This window comes from Theobroma umbraticum, unplaced genomic scaffold, assembly GCF_002168275.2.
Source record: "Theobroma umbraticum cultivar Fairchild unplaced genomic scaffold, ASM216827v3 scaffold_12.1, whole genome shotgun sequence".
NCBI classification, from domain to species: Eukaryota; Viridiplantae; Streptophyta; class Magnoliopsida; order Malvales; family Malvaceae; genus Theobroma; species Theobroma umbraticum.
In genome coordinates, this window is record NW_018397269.1 from 890,250 (window position 1) to 912,003 (window position 21,754).

At 31.1% G+C, this 21,754-nt stretch overlaps 1 protein-coding gene across 2 annotated transcripts; it reads right to left on the reverse strand.

Annotated features, from left to right (window-relative positions):
- Nucleotides 1-12,309: 12,309 nt before the first annotated feature.
- LOC110425760 (PROTEIN TARGETING TO STARCH (PTST)) lies at nt 12,310-21,089 on the reverse strand. 2 transcript variants are annotated; one of them, XM_021440752.2, is made up of 9 exons: nt 20,830-21,089; nt 19,507-19,540; nt 18,849-19,149; nt 17,534-17,623; nt 16,710-16,778; nt 14,580-14,685; nt 14,172-14,260; nt 12,696-12,808; nt 12,310-12,627 (listed from the first exon to the last, which is right to left on the reverse strand). In XM_021440752.2, the coding sequence occupies exons 2-9, from the start codon at nt 19,524-19,526 to the stop codon at nt 12,525-12,527; spliced, it is 891 nt and encodes a 296-aa protein (XP_021296427.1). In that variant the 5' UTR covers nt 19,527-19,540; nt 20,830-21,089; the 3' UTR covers nt 12,310-12,524. The 2 variants fall into 2 exon arrangements, with proteins under 2 accessions (XP_021296427.1, XP_021296428.1); XM_021440753.2 differs by lacking the exon at nt 20,830-21,089 and adding an exon at nt 20,036-20,683.
- Nucleotides 21,090-21,754: the final 665 nt, after the last annotated feature.

A 21,754-nucleotide genomic window follows, 5' to 3' on the forward strand; every position in this document is an offset into this window, starting at 1 on the left:
AGAGAAGGTAAGGGGTTTGGACAAAGAAGAAGAATACCAAGTACAAAAAGGAAATCTAGGGGTCAGTGTTTGTCTATATTTGCGTGCAGAGATGAAAAAAAAAACCCAAAAACTCTTTCGTTATTATATTCTTTAGTTTATATGGATTGATTGGTTCTGGGTTTGAGGTGGTTGGCTACTATCATATGGCTTTTCCAATTTTAATTTTGGTTCGGCGTGGCCATGCTGCTCATCAATTTGACACATTTGGGTTGTATCATTTAATTAGTATTGATAATAGTTTCTCGTAATAGATTAGTATGAATTATTATCTATGACATTAATAACGAATATTAGAAATTCTTAGACACGTAAATTAACTCAATAATTTAATGCTTTCAAACACGTAGACTTACTTGTAAAATGTTTAATTTTTATCACAGGTGATTGGGCAGTCCAGTTTGTTAATTTTGACCAAAAAAACATATTTGTACTTGTAATAAAAACATATTCTTTTAGCTCATAGACCACAAGGGTTTATACACCCTTAAAATCGACGGCTCCATAAAAGAATAGGGAATCAGTTGGATTGGACATGATATTTTCAGTTATTTATTATGTATACATATATATCTTTTAAATCAATTCAAGTTATTTGTTAGTATTATGTAGCAAAGAAGCAAAAAGTCAATTATTAGCAATGCCGATGGCCAATAAAACTGATTGTTCAGCATGGTTAACATTGAAGGGTTAAATTAAATTGAAGTAGTTCATATTGAAGTTGGAGACTTGGTGCTTGTTTGGTTTGGTTTTTTTTCAGCTCATTTATCTCTTAAAAGCAAAAGCCAAGTCAAATATAAATTTTGAAAAAATCTTAAAAAAAAGTAACTTTTTTTTAAAGAATAAAATTTTTTAAAAAAGAGCTTTAGGAAAAGCGCTTATGAGGAGCTTTTTCTTCCATTTTTTTAAAAATACAAGAAATTTTTATTTTTGTTTCAAAAATATACTCATCTGTTAAAAATAATTTCAATATAACCCTCTCAAAAAAAAAATACCCTTTACCATAATTTTAACCAAAATTATAACTTATAAAAAAGAACTTATAAAAAAAATTTACTAAACAACTTCAGCTTAATTCTAAAAGCCATTATTTTTCATAAGAGCTTCATAATGGCTTTTAAGCTAGAAAAAAGTTAGACCAAACAAGTTCTTGATATGCAGCTCTATCTCTCTCTTTCTTCCTCCATGTAGTAATTAGTGCATTTTGTGTATATCTATCTATTTATATTTATACATATATATTTATATAAAAGAAATTTTAAAGGGTAGAAAAGAAAGAATTCAAATATTAAATCTCTACTTTATTAATAAGAGGGAACAAGATTAGGCTAACACATTTTGTACTTCTTTGCATTCTTATATGTAATAATTTATGTGGACTATTTAGAATAAACAAATATGTTATATGACTCAAATTCAAATATAGCCCTTTGCTTAGCTATTGATCTCTCTAACTATTCTTAGCTTTTGAATTTGATTTTTTTTTTGGCCAATATATTTGAATTTAATTCATATAACATATTTGTCTACAACATAGAGTATACATAAATAAACACACATAAGAAGACAACTTCTGAAACAAGTACAAATAAAATAGAGAAAATTATGAGAGATAACCTTCCTCATAAACTCAATTCAAAAATATCCTTTTTTTTTATAATTTTAACTATTTTTAGTCAATTTTTGCTATGACTTGACAACAATACCCTTTAAATAATTTCAGACAAATTAAAATGATTTCAATTTTCTCTATCCTGCCATCTAGACAAAAATTTTAAAATTAAATCTCCATTTCTCTCTCTGATCAAATACTGTTTATCTTGCCATCTAAAGAGTAGAGATGACATCAAGTTCTTTCTTATTTTGTTTTATTTTTTTGGATGGTGGATCTTGGGGTTCTCAATGGTAAGAAACAACGATTTTGCTCTTCTATGGTGATTGCAGGCAACATGATGAATGTGGTAACTAGATACTTTTTGGTGATGACTTGCTTCGAAACGTGTGCTGCAATGGAGATGCTTGTGTTGATGAGTTGGATCAAATTGGTTAAGATGATGGGCTCAGAGAAGGAACAGCTAAAGTATGTTTAATGGGTTTTATGGTGATTCACAATTTTGTTGTGTTTGAGATTGGAATGATTGTTAAGCATGTTTACTAGAGATGTTGATTTTTTTTATGAGATTTTGAGTTGAAATTATTCAGGAAATATTTTGTAAAGGGAATATATTTTGTTTTTGCATAAGGGAAGTGAGCAAGGCCCTCCCAATATGGATATATTTTGTCTTGGTTTGGAGGGTTATGGAGTTTTGTAACTTATTTTTTATGAAATGCACAATTTTATGGCTTAGCAATATATATATATATATATATGTGTGTGTGTGTGTGTGTGTTTGAAGTTCTTGAGTTTAATAGTTTATTCATAGAATCTCAAATTTGAGGAGCTAAAATTGATTAAACTGATTTTTAAGTATTACGAGATTGATTTTTAGGCATTAAGTGACTTAATCACTACATGATTAGTTTTTAGACATTACTTGATTAATTATAGGAATTGCATGATTGGTTTTTAAGCATTGCATGAATGATTTTTAAGAAATGCCTAAGTCACAAATGCCTTAAAAATAGTCACGCAATGCCTTACTAACTAGTCACATAATGCCTTACTAACAAGTCACGCAATACCTATCGACTAGTCATCCAATGTCATATCAACCAGTCACACAATACTTAAAAACTAGTCATACTGTGCCCAAAGTCAATCACATAATACCTAAAAATTAGTCACGTAATGTTTAAAACTAGTCATGTAATGTTCAAAGGTAGTCATGTAATGTCTAAAGTCAATTACGTAATACCTAAAACTAGTCACGCAATGTCTAAAAATCACTAAAATTACTGAATTTCATTTAACAAGATCAACAACTTCAAACGATACATCATATTCCATTTAATAGCATAATTAACGAATATGCCCACTTGACAAAAAATGCTCAAAATGTTCGAAGGTTTTTCTTTATATATAAAAAATCACTCAAAATTCTTAACAATACTCAAAACGCCCAAAAGTTTTCTATGTGTATTAAAAATTACTCCAAAATGCTCAAAATGCTTAAACGTTTTTCTTTCTGGTAGGCAATACTCTAAAGATGAATAGTCTGACAAGGAAAGCTCAAAGAATATGAGTTGGTTTGAGACGTAGACCTAAACATACTTGACTCGTTAATAGGTTTCAGGTTGAGGTACGGAGCCAAATAAATGGGTCGGTTTCATTAAAAAAAATTTTACCCAAATTTTAATTCTCTTGACTAAAAACAATTAAAATTATAAAGAGATCTATTGTTAGAAACACTTTATGCATAGGGCCCATTTAAAAAAAGAACTCATAAAAATGAATAAGCCTAATCATTGTTGCCTCTTATTAATAAAATTGAAGTTTAAGATTCGAATTCGTTCTTCTCTACCCTTTCAAAAATTCTTGTATGTATGAAAAAAAATATGTATACAAAGTGCAATGATTACTACATAAAGGACAAGGCATCATGAGATGTTATAGCTAGGTTCTTACACGAACGAAATTTTTGGGGTTACCAAAATATGTAAAGATTTAGCACTTCGAAGTTTCTCATCCTATGCTCTCTTGTCAAGAATTATATACCTAAAACCTAGAAGTTGTCAAAAGTTAGGTGTTCCCTTTGGAACATTTTGGTGAAATGCTTAATAGTGAATGTCAATTGTTTGGCATGATCCTAGACATACCTTGTGATCAAGAGCGCTTATTTGAAATTTGATAATTTTTCGCATGTTTGATCAGTTAATCTGTCTTGAGAAGTGAAATGATAGTTTGAAGGAAAACCAAGAGGAAGTGGAGTTGGCACAAAGTTAATTGAACAGAAAATTTTCAACTTTAAAGTGATAAATTGGCAAAGTTGAATTATTTGAAGGTGAGAATTTCTGTGGAGGATTTGATATCAATATTTTTATCCAAGAGATTAATGGAAACAAATAAGCATCAACCCTTGTCATAGATTCGTTGTATTTCAATGTTTTGGCTATTTTTTGCATATAATCAATAACTCTATACAAAAGAATGTCTCAAAGAGACTTTCAAAATTGGCCACGTCTCCCAATGGCTAAGATGCTGACATGTGGCCTCTTTTATTTTTTTGTCACATGGTTTTTCAAGGGGTTATTTTGGAAGGCAGGGGGTTTATTGTGTAGGGTTAGGGTTTGGTCTGCTTTTGACATGAGATCAACTTCGGCCGTCCGCATGCCTACAGTTTTCACCTACCTTAGGGTTTTTTGTTGTCTACCTCATTCTTTCCCTCTTGTCCATTGTTCCTTCTGTCTTTCCACAATCACGTTAGAATTTTGGGTTTAGGGAGATTTAGAAATTCAATTTATTTTTCCTTGGTTATTTGATTGACGATTTACATGCTTTACATGTTTTCCCTTCTCTCATGTTCTTCAGATTTTTTTAAAATTATATTTTGTGCTAAGATTTAAGATTTTAATTTCTAATGGGTTTGGGTTTTCATGGTTTGATAGATCTTTGTGTCCACTTATTTATGTTTCAGTTGTTTCATGGATGACTTGGACTTCGATTTGCTACTTGATTGAGTACCAAAAATGGCTTCAAATTGCTCCCTCTGCTTTCTCATCTGGAAATGTAATCTTCCTGTTAAAGTATAATATATGGTTACCTATAAACGTTTCTTGCAGATGGACTAATCTGTTAATGTCGATTTTTTTTTTTGTTTTACACTTATTATAAATGATATATTAGTTTTTATGCTTTCATGCCTTTGTAAATTAATTTCTTTCTCTTTTTTATTTTGTGTAGGAAACTCTGCTTTAGTTTGTTGATTATGATGTTGAAGTTCATATTAATGCGTGAGTAGACTAAAGTTATAGGTTTAGTCATATTTATAGGCTTTTTTTCAACAATGAGATCAAATGATGTTCTTTTAGATTGATTTTATTAGTAATTTGGTCTTTCATCTGTATTTTACGCATTACTCATGAGTTTTAGAACTATACCAACACGGTTTTTCTTATTGATTTCTTTCGTACTTTTCTTTTTGTTTTGCAGTGGTGTTGTGTTTATTATTGAGTACTAAGCTCAAGTTATGCTTTACAAAATATTATATTATGCATGTTTTTTTTTTGTTTTACACTTATTATATGATATATTAGTTTGTATGCTTTCATGGCTTTCTATATTAATTTTTTTCTCTTTTTTATTTTATGTAGGAAACTCTACTTTAGTTTGTCTATTAGTACTTATAACAACAATAACTGTTTTTCTTTTTATACTTTTTATATTTATTTCTTTGGAGTTGATTATGATGTTAGAGTTTATATTAATGCTCGAGTAGACTAAAGTTATATGTTTAGTCATAAATTTAGGCTTTTTCTCACTAATAAGAATGAATGGTGTTCTTTTAGATCGATTTTATCAGTAATTTGGTCTTTTATCTGTATTTTATATATTTACTCATGAATTTTAGAACTTTACTAACATGGTTTCTCTTATTGATATCGTTTGTCATCTTCTTTTTATTTTGTAAGGGTGTTGTATTTATTGTTGAGTACTAAGCTCAAGTTATATTTTACACAATATTATAAATTTAAATCTTGCTAGCTTTAGATAATTGGGTTTAATGGTTTTTGGTTTACCAAGTTCTATTTAGTGTTTTCTAAAATATTAGTATGCATTTATTATTTTAAATCAGTTCTATTCTTAATCTTTTTTCTAGATATGTATATGATTGGATATGCCTTTGCTCTTGATTTATATTTGCTTCATAATCATCTTTTTAACTCAAAATTTCAAATGTTTGTCATCCAAAAGCTCATTGAAACTAAGATTACATAGGTATTTACAAATAAACCAAAACTTTAATAAAATGTAAAATATAGAATATAACCCTGACACCTAAATATTTGAAAATTAAATACAATATTAATTAATATAGTCTAAAACTAGTCTAAATATATGTAAAAATTGAAATCAAACTCATTAATGTTAAAATAAAACTTACATACTTCTATGCTTCATAAGCCTGGTTTGACAACGGAGAAGTACTTAAACAGAATTTTTTAAATTTTAACATCTTCAGAAGAGAAATATTTGTACTTAAAATACAAAATATGGAAATGTTTATTGGATATAAGTTCAAATGGATTTGTAATTGACCTTGATTGTTTAGCTTATCAAAATTTTCAATCATGTTGCCATTAAGAAGTTTAATTTCTAATTGAGATGTTTTCTTTGTACCATCCACATGATTACTTGGACAATTATCATGAAAGTATCAACTTTTGTTTTGGATATTTCTTCTCAACAACATGCTATCCTCTATGAGAATACTCCTAGATTCTTTCCACTTTATATCTTTAAAATGAGATTTTGTACCATATAATTCAATTCTGTTGCTAAAAATTTGAAACTCTTTAATATTTTGTTGAACAAGTAAATGGGGCATTTTTTTTTTATTTGTTCATTCCAAGATCATTGACTATATTTCCAAACTGGTACCTGATTTATGTTATTACTCTATGGTCATACGAACATGAGATTGAGCTATTGTTCTCTTCTGCAGCATCTACAGTTATTTATGGCTTGGTGTTAAGGCAAGCAATTAGTATATCTGTAAAGTGCCTCAATTTTTCATCTTTTTTATTCACCTATTTTCATTTTTGCCTTTCCTTCTTTTATTTGCTTTGTTTTTCATTTTTTAACTACACTCTTTAATTATTTTTTACGCAATTTGTTATTATTTTCATGATGTTTTCTTCTTTAGTAGCAATAAGTTTGTTGCAAACAAAATACATACAACAGAATAAAATTATTTAAAACTAAAAAATTTAACAACATAACAAAAAATAATAATTATTATTCGTTCTAATAGATTTGATGAACTTAACCTGTTAGAGGTAAATCATTTAAAAAATAAATAATTGTTTTGATGCTATATTGTCAATAACATTTTACATAAATATACAAATAATTCTTACCGTCAACCTATGCTTTTTACAATTTGTTAAGTTCACTAACGGTTTCTTCTATCAATGATGGTCCTTTGTCTACTGGAAAAAATTGTTTTTGTTGTTGTGGGAAGAATTAGTTGATAGACGAAGGCACACGAAAAATCAATCTCATGCTTGCAAGAAAATTCTTTATTTTAAAATCATAAGATCTACAGCCAACCATAATTCATCTAGATTCATTATCTTTCGCAAATCGCAAGTCAACATCTTCCTCCTTTAGCAACAAAAACGATTTCTTTCAGTCGAAATTTGGACTGTTCTTTGACACCACAACCGTTGTTAAAATGATACAATTGGAAGAGAACGCACTATTAAATAAAATAAATTTTATAACTGTTAATGTACTGATTGCCATGATTATTGGTATAAAATTTGTTTCATGCATAATAAGTTCTCAAATCTTATTGAAAGTAATTGTTTAGCAAATCAAAACAATACTTAACAAAGACATTGCTCATGATGTCAAAGTACTAGAGATCAAATAATAATATTTTTGTTACCAATTTGTTTTTATATTTTTGAGTATCGTATTTTGGAAAAAGAAAATGCTTATAAAAGTTAGTAAATAACTTAAACCTAAAGAAAGATTAGGGATTATTTTTATCAGTAAAATAAGTGTGAACCTTAAAACAAAGACCCTTTAACTTCTGTTCAGATTTGTTATATTAAATGAATGGATTGATATGAAAGTTGATATCAATATTTTCGCGGTACAAAAAAGTGGTTTTGTTTATCTTTTACTCGTAGGTTGAGTCAACTATCTCTTTTATTCTTTACTGAATTTTTGCTTCTATTGATTAAGTTTGATGTCTTTTTCAAATATGAGAAATTTAACGTTATAAAAGTTGTTGCGAAATTTCTCCAATGCATATTATCTATAGCCGTCCTTTAAAGCAGTTAAAAATTCATGACATCTTGCATTGTACACCTATCTCCTTTTTTTCCAATGTTTTACTTTTGTCATTGATAAATTTTTGTCCATTAATCTCTATTCCCAACTTGACTCAAATTGACTACATTTGGGTTATTGTTGTTAGAGTTTGCTATATTTTTTGTTATTATTCTCTCAGATTCTTTGCATCAATTTATATTCTATCTTTTTGTTGATTCTTTTCAACGCTTTCTGTATTTTCTTCTTTGAACAACTATTACTCATGTTGAGCATATTTTTGGGCCTACGTATCTTAATAGTCATGTAGATTGGAAAAATGGATTATTGACGTGAGAATATTTAATCATTGTTACATCTTAAGTTGTCATTTTCCTATTAAAATCTATATTTACTACATATATTTTTCTATCATTTAAGAGTATGATCAATAATTTGATCAACCTTACACAACCAATTATTGCCTTCAAAGATTATGAACTTTCCATTAAGAGTTGTTTTTATTCTCATTTTCTAAATTTTATATCATTCAAATCCTATGCTTGAACTGTCTTCATGTGCTTCTTCTTTGCAACTATTAAATGCTAAGTAATGTTTTTCTTTGCTTCTTTTAATGCTAATGAAAGCTACACTATTCCAAAACCTATATTTGATTAACCACAATAGGAGATCATCGTTAACTTTAGTTAAAGCAGGAAGTCTCTATTGCTTTTGATCAACTTAGATTATTCCCAAGTTTTCTCTTCCTTAGATGAAACCATCCAAAAGGTTTTTTTTTTCTTTTCATTTTCAATGAATTTGGATTCATTTTCTCTGCCTTTGAAACTTTTTTTTCTCTTTTTCTGTTGTCTAAAACTGCTTACTTTACCAATATATGTATAAAATAATTACAATATCTTTTATTACTTTGCACTGTAATTTTGGACACAAGAACCTTTGTTGAAGATATGAACTTATTGCTGATAAATAACTTTTTGTTATATACTATGTAACATTTTCTTTCACACAGCGTAGTTTGTAAACATAACAAAAATCTGTCTCTATTTCTTTGTTTTGTAACAACATGGCACTTTTTAATCATATAACATTCATTTTTTATGTTCTGATATATATATAACTCAATCAATATTATGACACAACCTTCATCTGTTATTAATTGTATCGATTACAATTTCAATTATTTATCCTTGTAAACAACTTTTTTATATCATTTTATCATATTTATATATCATTTGAGAAAATTTAATACAAACTCTTTATATAAAAAAATCATTTTTCTCTAATTAATTATTTTATCAATAACTTAAAAAATTTTACAAATCCCTTTGCTCAATGTGAGCTACTTTCTAGTAAATATAAAAGAAATGGGGTTTGGGCAATTTATTATATGTTACAAAACTAAAAATAAAAAAATACACAACTTTGCTGACACGTAAACGTAATTATCATTATTATTATATTATCATATATTTATCATGAGCTACGTGGCCACTGTAGCTAAGGGAGGAGCTGTGAAATGGACATCTGTTTTTGATGGTTTCTTTTTTTTACCTGGCTGGGTCGTTTGCCGGTTTAGACTATATTTATTTATGAGTCCAAGGGACGTACACAGAATTTTAGATTTTTAAGGGTGTTTTTTAGAATAGAAGGAAAAAAGAATGAAAAAAGACAGAAAAAATATAGACTTTGGGCTTTATTATTATTATTTTGGTAGTATATAATAGCAACCATAAAACTGAATCTCAAATTAGATGACAAATTATGTCTTATTCTTTCAACTCCCCAACCACCTAATAATAATAATAATAATAATAATTAGATGACAAATTATTATTATCCTTTTCCTATATTTAGATTACTAATAACAAAATAAAACAAGAATCATCGTTCCTTTGGAAAGTAGGGATATGAGGCATATACATTGAATTATATGCAAAGGAGAACATGTCCTCTAATTGCTAAATAACAAAAGGTATTCTTGTTCGATCAATTATGGTGCTGCAACTGTGAGATCAGATATATAATTAATCAAATGATTACATGATAGGTCATAGGTAAGGCGAGACAAAACAAGTCGAATAAAATAATATCAATATGTTTCTCAGATCCTTTAAAACTTGTCGTTAGAATTGTTTTCATATGTAGCTAATTAATGATGACTGTAATATATCTGAAAGCCACACTCTTTAGTTAAACACAACATAATGTTAATGAGAGGACAATATGTTGAAACGTGCCGCAGGATTCGTTGAGCCATGCCTTCCACCCACGTCCCTGTTCACTAATCATCTCGGATCTTGCAACTGCTTTTGCAGAATGGGGTCGAAGCCGAAAGCCTGAAGGAGGCCTTGATGAGCATAAGATTTCAAGGCAACATGATCAGTAACAGCAACAACAAGATCATCCTCATTCACCACCTGCGTTACCAACGACATTGTTATAGTAATCAAGAACCTGCTGCTCTTCACATTCTTGTTTCCATTTCCCTTCTTCTTTTGCACATTCCTCTTCATGACCTTTTCTTTCCTCCTTCTTGGTCTTTTCTTGGAAAAAGCATAACAAGATATTGAAAGATGAGATTCAAAGCAACAAGGGGACAACGCGTCAGATTCCCTGTGAGAAAAGAGAGGAAATCATATTAATAACTGACATTCAAGTATACTTTCAGGAGTGATGGCAGTGGTGAAGAGAAGTAGGATGTACATAAAGGATAAGAACACCAAGTACAAAAACAAATTTAATTAGGGTCCTCTATTTTGCAATAGAAGACAATTAGTTCTTTTTTGCTAACTATTAATTTTAATTTATATGCTTGGTCCTAAATTTTAAGGTGTTTGCCTTTTTTGTACCTCTTCCAATTTTTAATTTCGTTGGCCTTTTAGCTTTCCAAATCAACTCAATTAATTGTGTCTTTTTTTATTTTATTTTCGTGAGGGTTTTCTTAATATTTATTAGTTTTTAATACTATGAAATAAGTGAGAATTAATCTTTAATTTTGGCATAATACTTGAAAAAGTCTATGAACTATTTAAGAAAATTGAAATAAATCTTTATTTTCCTATTACATTCAATCAAGTCTTCTTATTTTGATTTTAGATCAAATAGACTCTTATAATTAATAGTTTACTAATTGCTATTTATCTAAAATGTTAACTGTCATTTCACACTCGTGGTGCTTACGTCACGTTGACATAGAAAAACAAAAATGCCACGTAATTATTTCATCATATTAAATCAACATACTACATCATTATTTATTGTAACATATTAGCATCACGTAACATAAAATAACAAATACCATTTTAACTAGCAACATTTAGTCATAAAGTTTTATTTGGCTTAAAATAAAAATATAAGAACTTTGATTGAACTTAATAGAAGAATAACAATATATTTAAATTATTTTAAAATAGTTGAAGAGCCTTTTTTAAGTATCATGTTTTTAACTTTTAATATATTGGCGTATGTGTTAACTGTTAATGAACTATTTGAAAAAAAATTGTATGTGATATGATGATTTTGGATATGCAGAATTTTAAATTTTTCTCACTTCAGTTATATATTTTAAATTAATTTATGCCATTCATATAGCAGATCTACTGAAGTTTAATTTTTTATAAAATTGAGTTAAATTAAAGCAAAGTTGATTGTTAATATATGTGCAAAGCTTGAGCGAGCTCTTTGATAGAGTTTTTTCAAATTTTTTTTTAAAAGGAAAATTGAGAGCTATCCCTTAGCGAAACAAAGGGCCAGTTTAATTTTTTAGGGTCACAAACAAATTAATGGCTACTTTAATTTTTATTAGATTAATTACATTTACAAATAAAAAATAAAAATTTAATACTTCACATTTATAGGATTTGAATTAATACCCCTTTTCAAGATTTCGCTTTCCTATAATAGTAATATCGGTAAAGGGACAATGGAGTAGGTAAACAAGTCGTTGCGTGCTCCAAGTAGGAAAGAGGCATGAGGATATTTTTTACACGTAGGAATATTTTTGGGTTACCAAACTGGAAAGCTTTGGCATATCTCCCTTGTATGTTCCTTGTGTTCCTTTTGAGGGGACGAAAGGAGAAAATTTCACCAAATACATAGAATTAAAAGAAGAAAAACAAAGGGCAAAAGTGGAGGAATGAGCTCCATATATATGGCTCGTAATCCAAATAAATTGTGCTTTTTCTAATAGGATGCTTTCTTTTGATATTCCAAGACAAAGGTAGCGTTAGGTCAACCCTAGCACGGGAGAACCAGAGAGCTTGAAAAAGGAGTGGAAGGCAAATAGTGTTTCTTTTCCTTCTTTGGTTTGGTAAGAGAGAAATATGAGAGGATGAGAAAAACAAAAGAGTTTTGACCCTTTCCTTTCATCCTAATTTAATCCTTAAAACAATCTATTTTATTAAGCTGCCAGTTCAAAGCTATACAGTGGATACAAGTAGATAAGCAAGAAGAGATAAAGAGTACAAGGAAGAAGCTCATACTGGAAAACAATGCAATTGTCAGTTCTCTATATCTAGCATGACTAGAACCTCCATGGACACTGTAGCTATTCTACAATTAGCAAGTTGTTTTCCATTAGTCCCTCACCAACAGTAGGGTATTCTGGTGACAGCAGCCATTCTCCATCCACCACGAACTTGATTTCATACCTTCCCAATGTCAAACTAAAAGTTAGAAGAAGAAGTAACAGCCGTGCACTGAGTAAACAGAGTTTCACCTTCCAGGTCTGAGCAATAATGTGGTTGAGAACTTGGTAAAAGAACCAGTGTACTCTGGTGATAAGTGCTCCCCTTGACTCCACCCATCAAATGAGCCCATAACTTGTACACTCTACCAGCATTACAAACAAATAAAACTTTCTCAACAATTTATGCATCACCCATCAGAGAAGGGTTAAAAATATAAAGTTTCATTAAAAAAGGCTTTTTTAAACATGATAAGCATTAATATGTTAAAAAGTCTAAATTAATTTCGTTCACCAAGCATGTCTGATTGAAACATCCATCTCATAAGTTCATCTCAAGAAAAGAATAATAAAGGAGGCATTATAAATACAGGTAACAATCAATCAAAACTAGGCAGCTGCCTTATTTACAAAAATGATTCCATAAAAATACCATTAAACCTTGAAGGATAGAGTTCTATTTAGATTAATTCTTTTTCTTTTATTATTTTGGGTAAACTTCACCTACATTTCTTGTAGTTTCAACATTTTTCACATGTTACCCAGTGGTTTGTTTTCCTAGTAAGCATCATGTGGAAATCTTTATTCCCAATCAGTACCCTGTGAATAAATTCTGTTCCCACAAGAGGTAAGCCGTCAATTTTGCCCACTAAAATTACCAAAATGCTCTCAATTTAAAGCTATTCTATTTCTTCATATTTAAGGGTATTTTTGTAATTTTCAAACTAAAATTAACAGCCTTCAGAAATTTGAGAAAAAAGATATCCACAGTGTGCAAATGAAGAAAAAGAAAATCACAAGGTACCATGTAAGAAAAGTTGAAACCACAAGGGGTATAGGTGGCGTTTATCCTATTATTTTTAATTTCTTCGCGTGTTTAATTTCTTCTGCACTTTACAACCTAAAACTTTGGTCATTTGAACAAACAGTAGCCTCTCTGCATGATTAATTAAGGAAAGAGATCAATTTTTTTTTATAAAAATAAATTTTGCTACATCACTGTGGAAGGAACAGACTATTGAGTTTCTAAATGTTCCTAATTATTGAAGATAAGGTTAAAAAAAAAACTTGTTTAATATTACTGTATATGACAAAATAAGAACTCTAAACAACAATCTCAGACCTGTGGTTCCACTAGGAGTTATTGTTATAAGGTTTTGTATGCTAATAAGGCACTCTTATTTACGTAAGCAAGGGAGGCTCAGCTTTTTTGCAATGATGATATGCAAGAAAGAGCTTTCCTTTTTATACCCCAGCATCTGAACCCAGATACCAACCCTTTGCTGTGTTATGATTTCTCTTACTCTCTATTAGTTTCCTTGCTCTTTCTTACAGTTTGGGGTTTAATTTCTTCACGTGTTTGTCTTACTTTTTGATATCTTATTCTTTTCTAATAGCTTGTGGTTTTTGCAATAATATCCAAGCACAATACCAAAATGGATGACATTTCAAATTTTTATTTGTAAAGAAAAATCTCTGGTAAATAAAGGCACATTCTTTTGCACTTACCTCTGCCATGCCACACCAGAACAAGGGAATCTCCTTAGACTGTGCAGCATCTACATCCTTTATTTGTTCCTTCAATTTCTCATGTACAGCTTTACACCAAAAAATAATAAACGAACTAAAAGTCTTTAGGAAATAGGAATAATTCATAGTGTCTCACAAACTTTAAAATATTTACCAGCCAATTCTCTAATACAGCAATGGGGAAATTAAGTTTGTCTACTAACACAATGAAACCCAACTTCAATTGCATCATTGCCAAATTTGTCTAATTCATTTTTTTGCCAGGGAACAAGACTTAATTGAAAAGTACCTTGAGCCCTGATCATTCGGGCATTTGTCAAATCATCAAAACTTGGATAAGAATGAAGAATTCTGTTGGTCGAAAATAACTCAGTGGAGAACCATTACCTTCTAAGCGGGAGTGAAGATGAGATTGAATGTATCTCCCATTGATCTTTCTTGAACCTTCTGGAATGCCAGCTTGAGATATTTCTTCTGCCAGTGAGACTAATGCCTGTACATGAAAAACAATGAGCAATATTTTTACAAAAGCTTTAACTTGATGCTTGGGTAGCATCCCAAATCGGGGGGGCCTGAAAAGCTAATTTTACAAAACATAGAAGTTAGTTTCAGCTTCTCACTGAAAATATAGAAAAATAATTACAAGCAGGTAAAGACAACACTGTTAACAGACATGTCACCTTAATGTTGGAGCTCCTTCCAACAAGGATTAGCAAGCATCAATAGAACCAACCATCTAAGAAGCCAAAATGCCTTGGATTGAATTGGTTGGTTATTTCCCTTTCCTCCTCATGGTCAATGGTAAAAGCCTAACGTCAGACTAACAACAATGATTCACAAGATCTGTACCAACAAATGTCAAACATGCTACAATGCCATAGGCACTTAACAACAATCCACTGATATGCCAAAATTCATGAGGCATGTCTTAGGCATTATGGACTACTGCATAAACTATATCCCACCTAACAAGCCACACCAAGTATAGATCGAAAAATTGTTGCAATCTAAATGTTATTTGAGGAAATGTCAAAAGTTGGGCTGTGACAATATTGCTGACATCTCCCATCATGTTGTGACAGAAAATTCAAACTTTTGTTTAAAGACTAAGGTTCCTTTGCTGTAAAAATTACTAGTTTAAAGAGAATACTTTGGGATGACTAGCATGCCCTTCTTCTCTGCCTTCAAATTGATTTTCAGTTGAATAAACATATAAAAGAACAGGCAAACCAGTTACATCAGATTGTATCGCACAAAACACATAAATGCCAGTTGAGCCAAACTGCCAAAATTGTTACAGGAGCCACATGCGAGGTGAGACATGTTGGTCACCCCAGATATATTGAAAAAGGTTGTTTATCTCTTAATGCAAAAATATAAATCAGAGGAATCCAAATAAAAGGGGCAAAACAAAGGAAAAAGTGGCTGTTGGTCTACTAACAGATATACGAACCCCAGTACCAGACACCAGAAAGACCAGAGTTACACCTAAGAAACATGATGGATAACATGCAACCTTTCTTACCAAGAAAAGGAAAGCAAAAGGTGATTTTTAATTTCAAGAATAGTTATATTTCATTTTCTTATACTTTTGATAAATGGCATGACCCCTGCTTAGGAGCAAGGATTAAGATTACAACCTAAAAAGAAAACAGTTGCACTATTTAAGAATGATACGTGTAGGGCTTCAGGTTCCCTCAGCTACAATAGGTTCATCAGAAAATCTTTAGATTTTTAACCAACAATATATGTGCATCAGTATAGAACTTGACCTCACTGGCTGCATCTTTGTCCCCAAGTGTAAAAATCCTTAGATTTTTTATTTTTGCCAGCAAAGAAAAATCCTTAGATGACTTCACTGGTTTGAACAATTCACTTATTAAATTGTTTCACACATCTAACAGATTCAACGTCTGAACTAGGTTTATAGCTTTTCAATTTTATTGAGAAGCCTTTAGACCAAACAATTACAGACATAATAAATGAGCAAGTTTGCCTACATAAACACCAAAATTTAACAGCATTATGGCAGAGCCCAGGGCAATTTGTCCTCCATATTACCAAAGGGGTTGTATGCAGAAATACAGCTCAATCTAAAGCATCAAAACTGCAGCAAAAGAAAACCTTTTGCACGGAGAATTTTGCAAAGGGACAAATTTTCAAAGTCTGGCAAGCTTCACTTAGCTGGAAGTATACAAAAAACATTTCAGCCTCACCAGCACTAGCAACAACGGCTCTTCTATGGTCCAAAAGGAACCCTTTAACACATATTTCTAGGACTACAACCATAGAAAGATAAGAAAAATCACCAAGCTTGGAACCAAAAAAGTTTTCTTTTAGGACACTTGGATTAATAACAAGTAGCATTGATTTCCTCACACAAGGCATGATGAAAAGTCTCAACATTTTCTTTCAGTGAGTTTGCTTTAATCAATCCACAATATGAGAAAAAGAAAGAGTTTTCATAATGGAAAAAGAAATTTTGAGGATGCAACTGTAACTGAAGTGAATAGTAACCTGAATCTCCAGTTCCATGACCGCAAGTTCACTTTTGAAGTTAACTAGTGAATCCTCCTTGATTTGTAACTGTAGACAGCATAGATAAGTCACCTTGTGAGTTAAAGAGATTTTATTTTGGCTCTGTTTGCCATGCAAGTTGTTTTAAACTGGAAACCATTTTCATTGTAAAAGCAATATCATGTAAATTATGAAGTTTCTTAGCATATTCTCTTAGTTTGGAAAGACATAAACGTGCATTTTAGAGTATTGTAAACTCTATACATGAAATGCTTTGGGCATCAAATTTTCTTTGCAAAATTTTTTCAGAACATTCTGAACTCAATCCCTCCACATTTACATCAAATGAATATAACTGTCTTCAAGCCAGCAACATAAAAATTTAAAAATTAAAAGAGAAAAGATCTCCCACAAAGAACAAACCAGTGACATCCCAGGTTTCCCTTCCAGTTTTCTCCAATCTGATGCCAAATTTGATGCTAAACAAGAGTTTCATCTCAGCTAACAGTTAAAAATGTTTTAAGCAAATTATGACATTGTTTCCAGGTTTGACAGCTTCTTTTCTTCTCTTACTGGGGTTCATTTGGCCGAAAAATAGGAAATATTACATGTCATGTTTATTTGAATTTAATTCCATCAGAACATAGAAAATACATAAATAAAATACATAAAAGCTTGCTGAGGTATAGTCGTGCCATTGTAAAGAATTTCTGATCATTAGTCATTACCAAAGACATACAAGTAGATCAATTAAAGTATCTAAACTAAGAGACTATTTAAGTTTGGCAAAGGAAAAACATGCCTAAATATGAGCACATACAAACCTGTCTTTTGAGGAACCGGTTTTGCTGGTTAGATTCACTTAATTTTTTGGTGAGCTTTGCCCTCTCAGAGTCAGCCAATAGAGATTTCAACTGTTGTAGATGGCATATAAATTAGCTTTAAACATTTAAGTAAAAAATAAATAGGACTTTACATCCAAACAATTGATAATGCACTAACAAAATTCAGTCATCATTGAACTGGGGGGAATTTGCTCATAATTTTCATTGCCGTAATGAGCTAAAGCTGCACATCTCAGTTAACAAAATAACTGCTGGTCATGGGACTAAATCCAACCTATCTTCAATTAAAATTAAATTATAGAAACATGCATGGTTAACAAAAGCCAATCATGTAATGTTTAAATGAAAATTTTCAGAAAAGCCATAATATTTATACAACTCATGCTAACCATCAAAATTCCCCCTTTTAATTGTTATCTTATTTAAAAAAGAAAAGCAACCTGCAAATTTTATGCATTAACCTAGATTAAAGATGAGAAATCTTGCAACCAAAAACAATCTATCCTTAAATAAAAGTTACCAACAAGTTGATGCGGTGGTGACAGGTGTCCACAAAGGACATAGAACGAATTTGTTGAATTTTTAAGAATAGTCTTAACATTTTGTGGGAAAGAGTGGGAATTAAATTTTGGGCCCATTTTAAGGATGTTGTACCATATAAATATAAGAAATCTTTATACCAGAATGAGTTATTTGCGATATCTAAATATGCCATTCCCAGATATTGCATACTACTAGTATTTTGGATACACACATTGAATACCTCAAACCGAATACACCTCAAAAGATTTCATAAAATCCTTATTAAGCTAAAATATCATCATAGGAACTGAAAGGAAGTTAGATTTAACGGTACATGCAACATGAAACCAGCTTTTCCTTGACTCTTGTAGACTTCAACAGGCACTGGCAACAGCAATTCCAATCATATGCTTTGTGAAAATGGATATTTTCTTATATGCAAATTTCAATCAGTACAGGTTCAAATCTACACTATGCAAAATGAAGCCAATCCTATTTTTTCATCACAAATAGGTCCTTTTTGGAATTTTTAAAAACCATTTCATTTATACCAAAATTTAAGTTCAGGAGAGGTTTCCACCAGGAGATGGACTGCCTCCGAATCAACAACAGCAGCATTTTATATTTTTCCTTTATTCCATTTTATTTTCTCCCTTCCTTTTTGCTCAATAACTCTACCATCCAGAAAGCATGCTTTTAAAATGGCTTCAATTTCCATTGCATATTTTCTAATTATTATAAGACATGAAAAAGTTAGCTCATGTAAGTTTACCTCGTCGCTGCTGAGCGGTTTAGCAAAAGGCTTCTCTGGTGAATCCTCAGAAACATTCTCATCTTCATTTAAAGGATCTCCTGACTGTAGAGATGAGGATTCCTCCAAACCAACAGGCACAGAATGTGTCTTCCAGACAATACAGCTTTTATTTTGCTTTCCAGCAGAATCTAAAGTTAACCTTTGATGAATTGTCCTCAACTTCCAGCCAGTCAAAATATAAGGAAGTCTGTGGGCATTTTCCGCGTCTAATGCTCTGAGGTGTGACGAAATCCATGATACTTGTTTGTCAAGACAACACCTGAGAAAATCACAACAGAAGCAAACATGACAAGGAGAAGTGTCAATTGTAAAGATCAGGGGGGGAGACACAGAGGAAGACAGAAAATAGTGATAATCTTGGCTAGTTCAACAGACTATTACATTTTGGTTATTAAGCAGCAAACACATAAAATGTCTCATTAAAAAGAGTGGGGAAACAGGCCTTGGTATGTTAGAAATCAAAGAAAATATGTAATACCACTGGCACAGTCTCAAAAGCACAGCACCAACTAAACCAGTACCAAATATGATTGAAAAGATATCAGCTTAATTAGCAAAGTTACTTTCAGAGAAAACATTTATCCTCGGTACTGATGTAATTATCAGGTAAGCCTACCTTGTGGTAGCAATCTCCATGCCAAAGAATTGCCCTGAGAGAAAGTGACAATCATACAATGCTTAGAAGTAGAGTTAATCACATAAACGGTCCTAAATTCCAACTGAAAATAAGAATTATGGCCATAAGGAAAGCAGGCTTTTTGTTCACTAATACCTCTGAAAATAAGGCACAGAAAATAAGACTTATGCCAGATTGATAGCTCCCAAATGGCATAACTAAATTCATATTGCCTTCCCTTAAGTACAAGTATCCCATTTCGATAACATGAGGTGCCAGAACAGGATGCTAATAATAGTACTATTTCTTATTTTAGTTGCGCAATAGACATGAAACAATTGAGAACGAAAAAGATCAAGCATTGTTTTAATGATGATGAATATGCATCAAAGAATTTCTTTATATATCTGTGAATGATTGTATGCACAATATTTGGAGGCTACTAGCATAGATAAACAAAAGTGAAGTACAAGACCAAGTTTTGATCAATTGTGCTTGTAATCTATCACTATCGGATTAGAGTTCACACCTGCTCACATCTTTCAGATTCAAGTTCAATCCCTGTGCTCTGCCTAGACAGTCTTCCTTCCGATGTACTTTTAAGACTAAAACTAATTCTCTCTGCCTTTGCTCTGCTTCCAAAAGGGAGCTACCTAGATGAATCACACGTTTCCCCTTTGATCAATTTTAATTCCCTCCCCTTCATTCTCAAAGGAATCAAAAGGAAGACATGTTTTTTTTTTTTTAAAGTTATTACCTCTTCAATTTTCATTCCCTCTCCTTCATTCCCATAAAATATAGTCTTATCCTCCTACAACTGAACATTATACCCTCAATTTGGTTAAACAAATGGAAGAAACAAAATTATACTCACACCCACAGTCACCCTGCCGGCCTTCCCTTGTCTACCTCTATGTTACATTGACTCAGAATCTGGTGTCAGACGTGACTATGTCATATTTTTAGCAATTTTTAACATTAACTTTGAATCTTTGATAGAAATTCAAAGCGTCAAACAAGAACCGGACACAAGTACCTTAAGGTATAATCTTACCAAATGGAGTACTACCCATGAATCTCAATCTATCATTTCCCTATTTCTCTTCAAAAGTAAAACATTGAAAAACAACAGCTCGTTAAACAGTTTCTTATCCTCCACATGGGCATTTCTTCAAACACGTATAAAAACAATCAAATTAATCAATTACTACCAAAATTAATGACTAAATTCAAATTATTAAAAGCACGTAAATAGTTATAGAAGGTTAATCTTAACAAAAAATTAACACAAAGAAAAGAAAGGGAAAAAAAATGAGAACTTACCAGGTGGATTTTGGAGTGCAAAATGTAAAATGGAATCTGCTTAGAAAGCGGGAGGATTATGTTCGTGGCAGGCAGACGATTTACGATTTTGTGGAGCCGTTACACGTGTTAGGACCTGGAACTTGGCACGTGGCATATCGGGTGAAAATGGAGAAGATGATTGGTATAGGGCAGACGAACGATCGCTAGCATCCGGCTCTTCTTTTCTGTTTTTTTTTTTTTTACTATTATTCTGTTCGATTCGGTATTTAGAAATTTTGAACAAAGCTTTTTTATTTTGCAGTGAAAATCCGAAGTTAAATCAAATTGGGTCATATCTATATAATTTGATTAATTTCAATTACACTAATTTTTATTGTGCAATGTTTTTTCCATATTATCTATAGATATATTCATTTAAACGTTAGAAGTAGGCACTGTTTCAAGCCCAATAAAACAATATCTGAGCAAAAAGGCCAATTGCAAAAATCCAAGTCAAGGGGAAACTGAAGAAGACATCAGTTCTAGTCGGCCCAAAACCCCACTTGTTTCTATTCATTTTTATGTTTAATTAACTATGTAAAAAAAATTATATATATATATATATATATATATATATGTTGGGAGGATAGAATACCAAATTTTCTTATCCTCTCTTTCAATGTTTGCTCCGGAAGTTATGGTATTTGGAGGACTGGTTTTATTTGAAGATACTGGAATTTCTTATGTGATCATTGAGATTGATTCCTTTTGAGCTCAAAGTAGAAAGTTCAAGCTGTTCTTTAATGATACATATCATCGTAGATATCAATTCAAAGGCTTGTAATGTTATGTGTTTGGTCTTTAGGTAAAAGGGAAGGAAACACCACAGCTCATTCTTTAGCTAGACATGCTTTATCTCTATCTCATGAAGTAGAGTGGTTAATTAGAAGACAATCCAACTCTT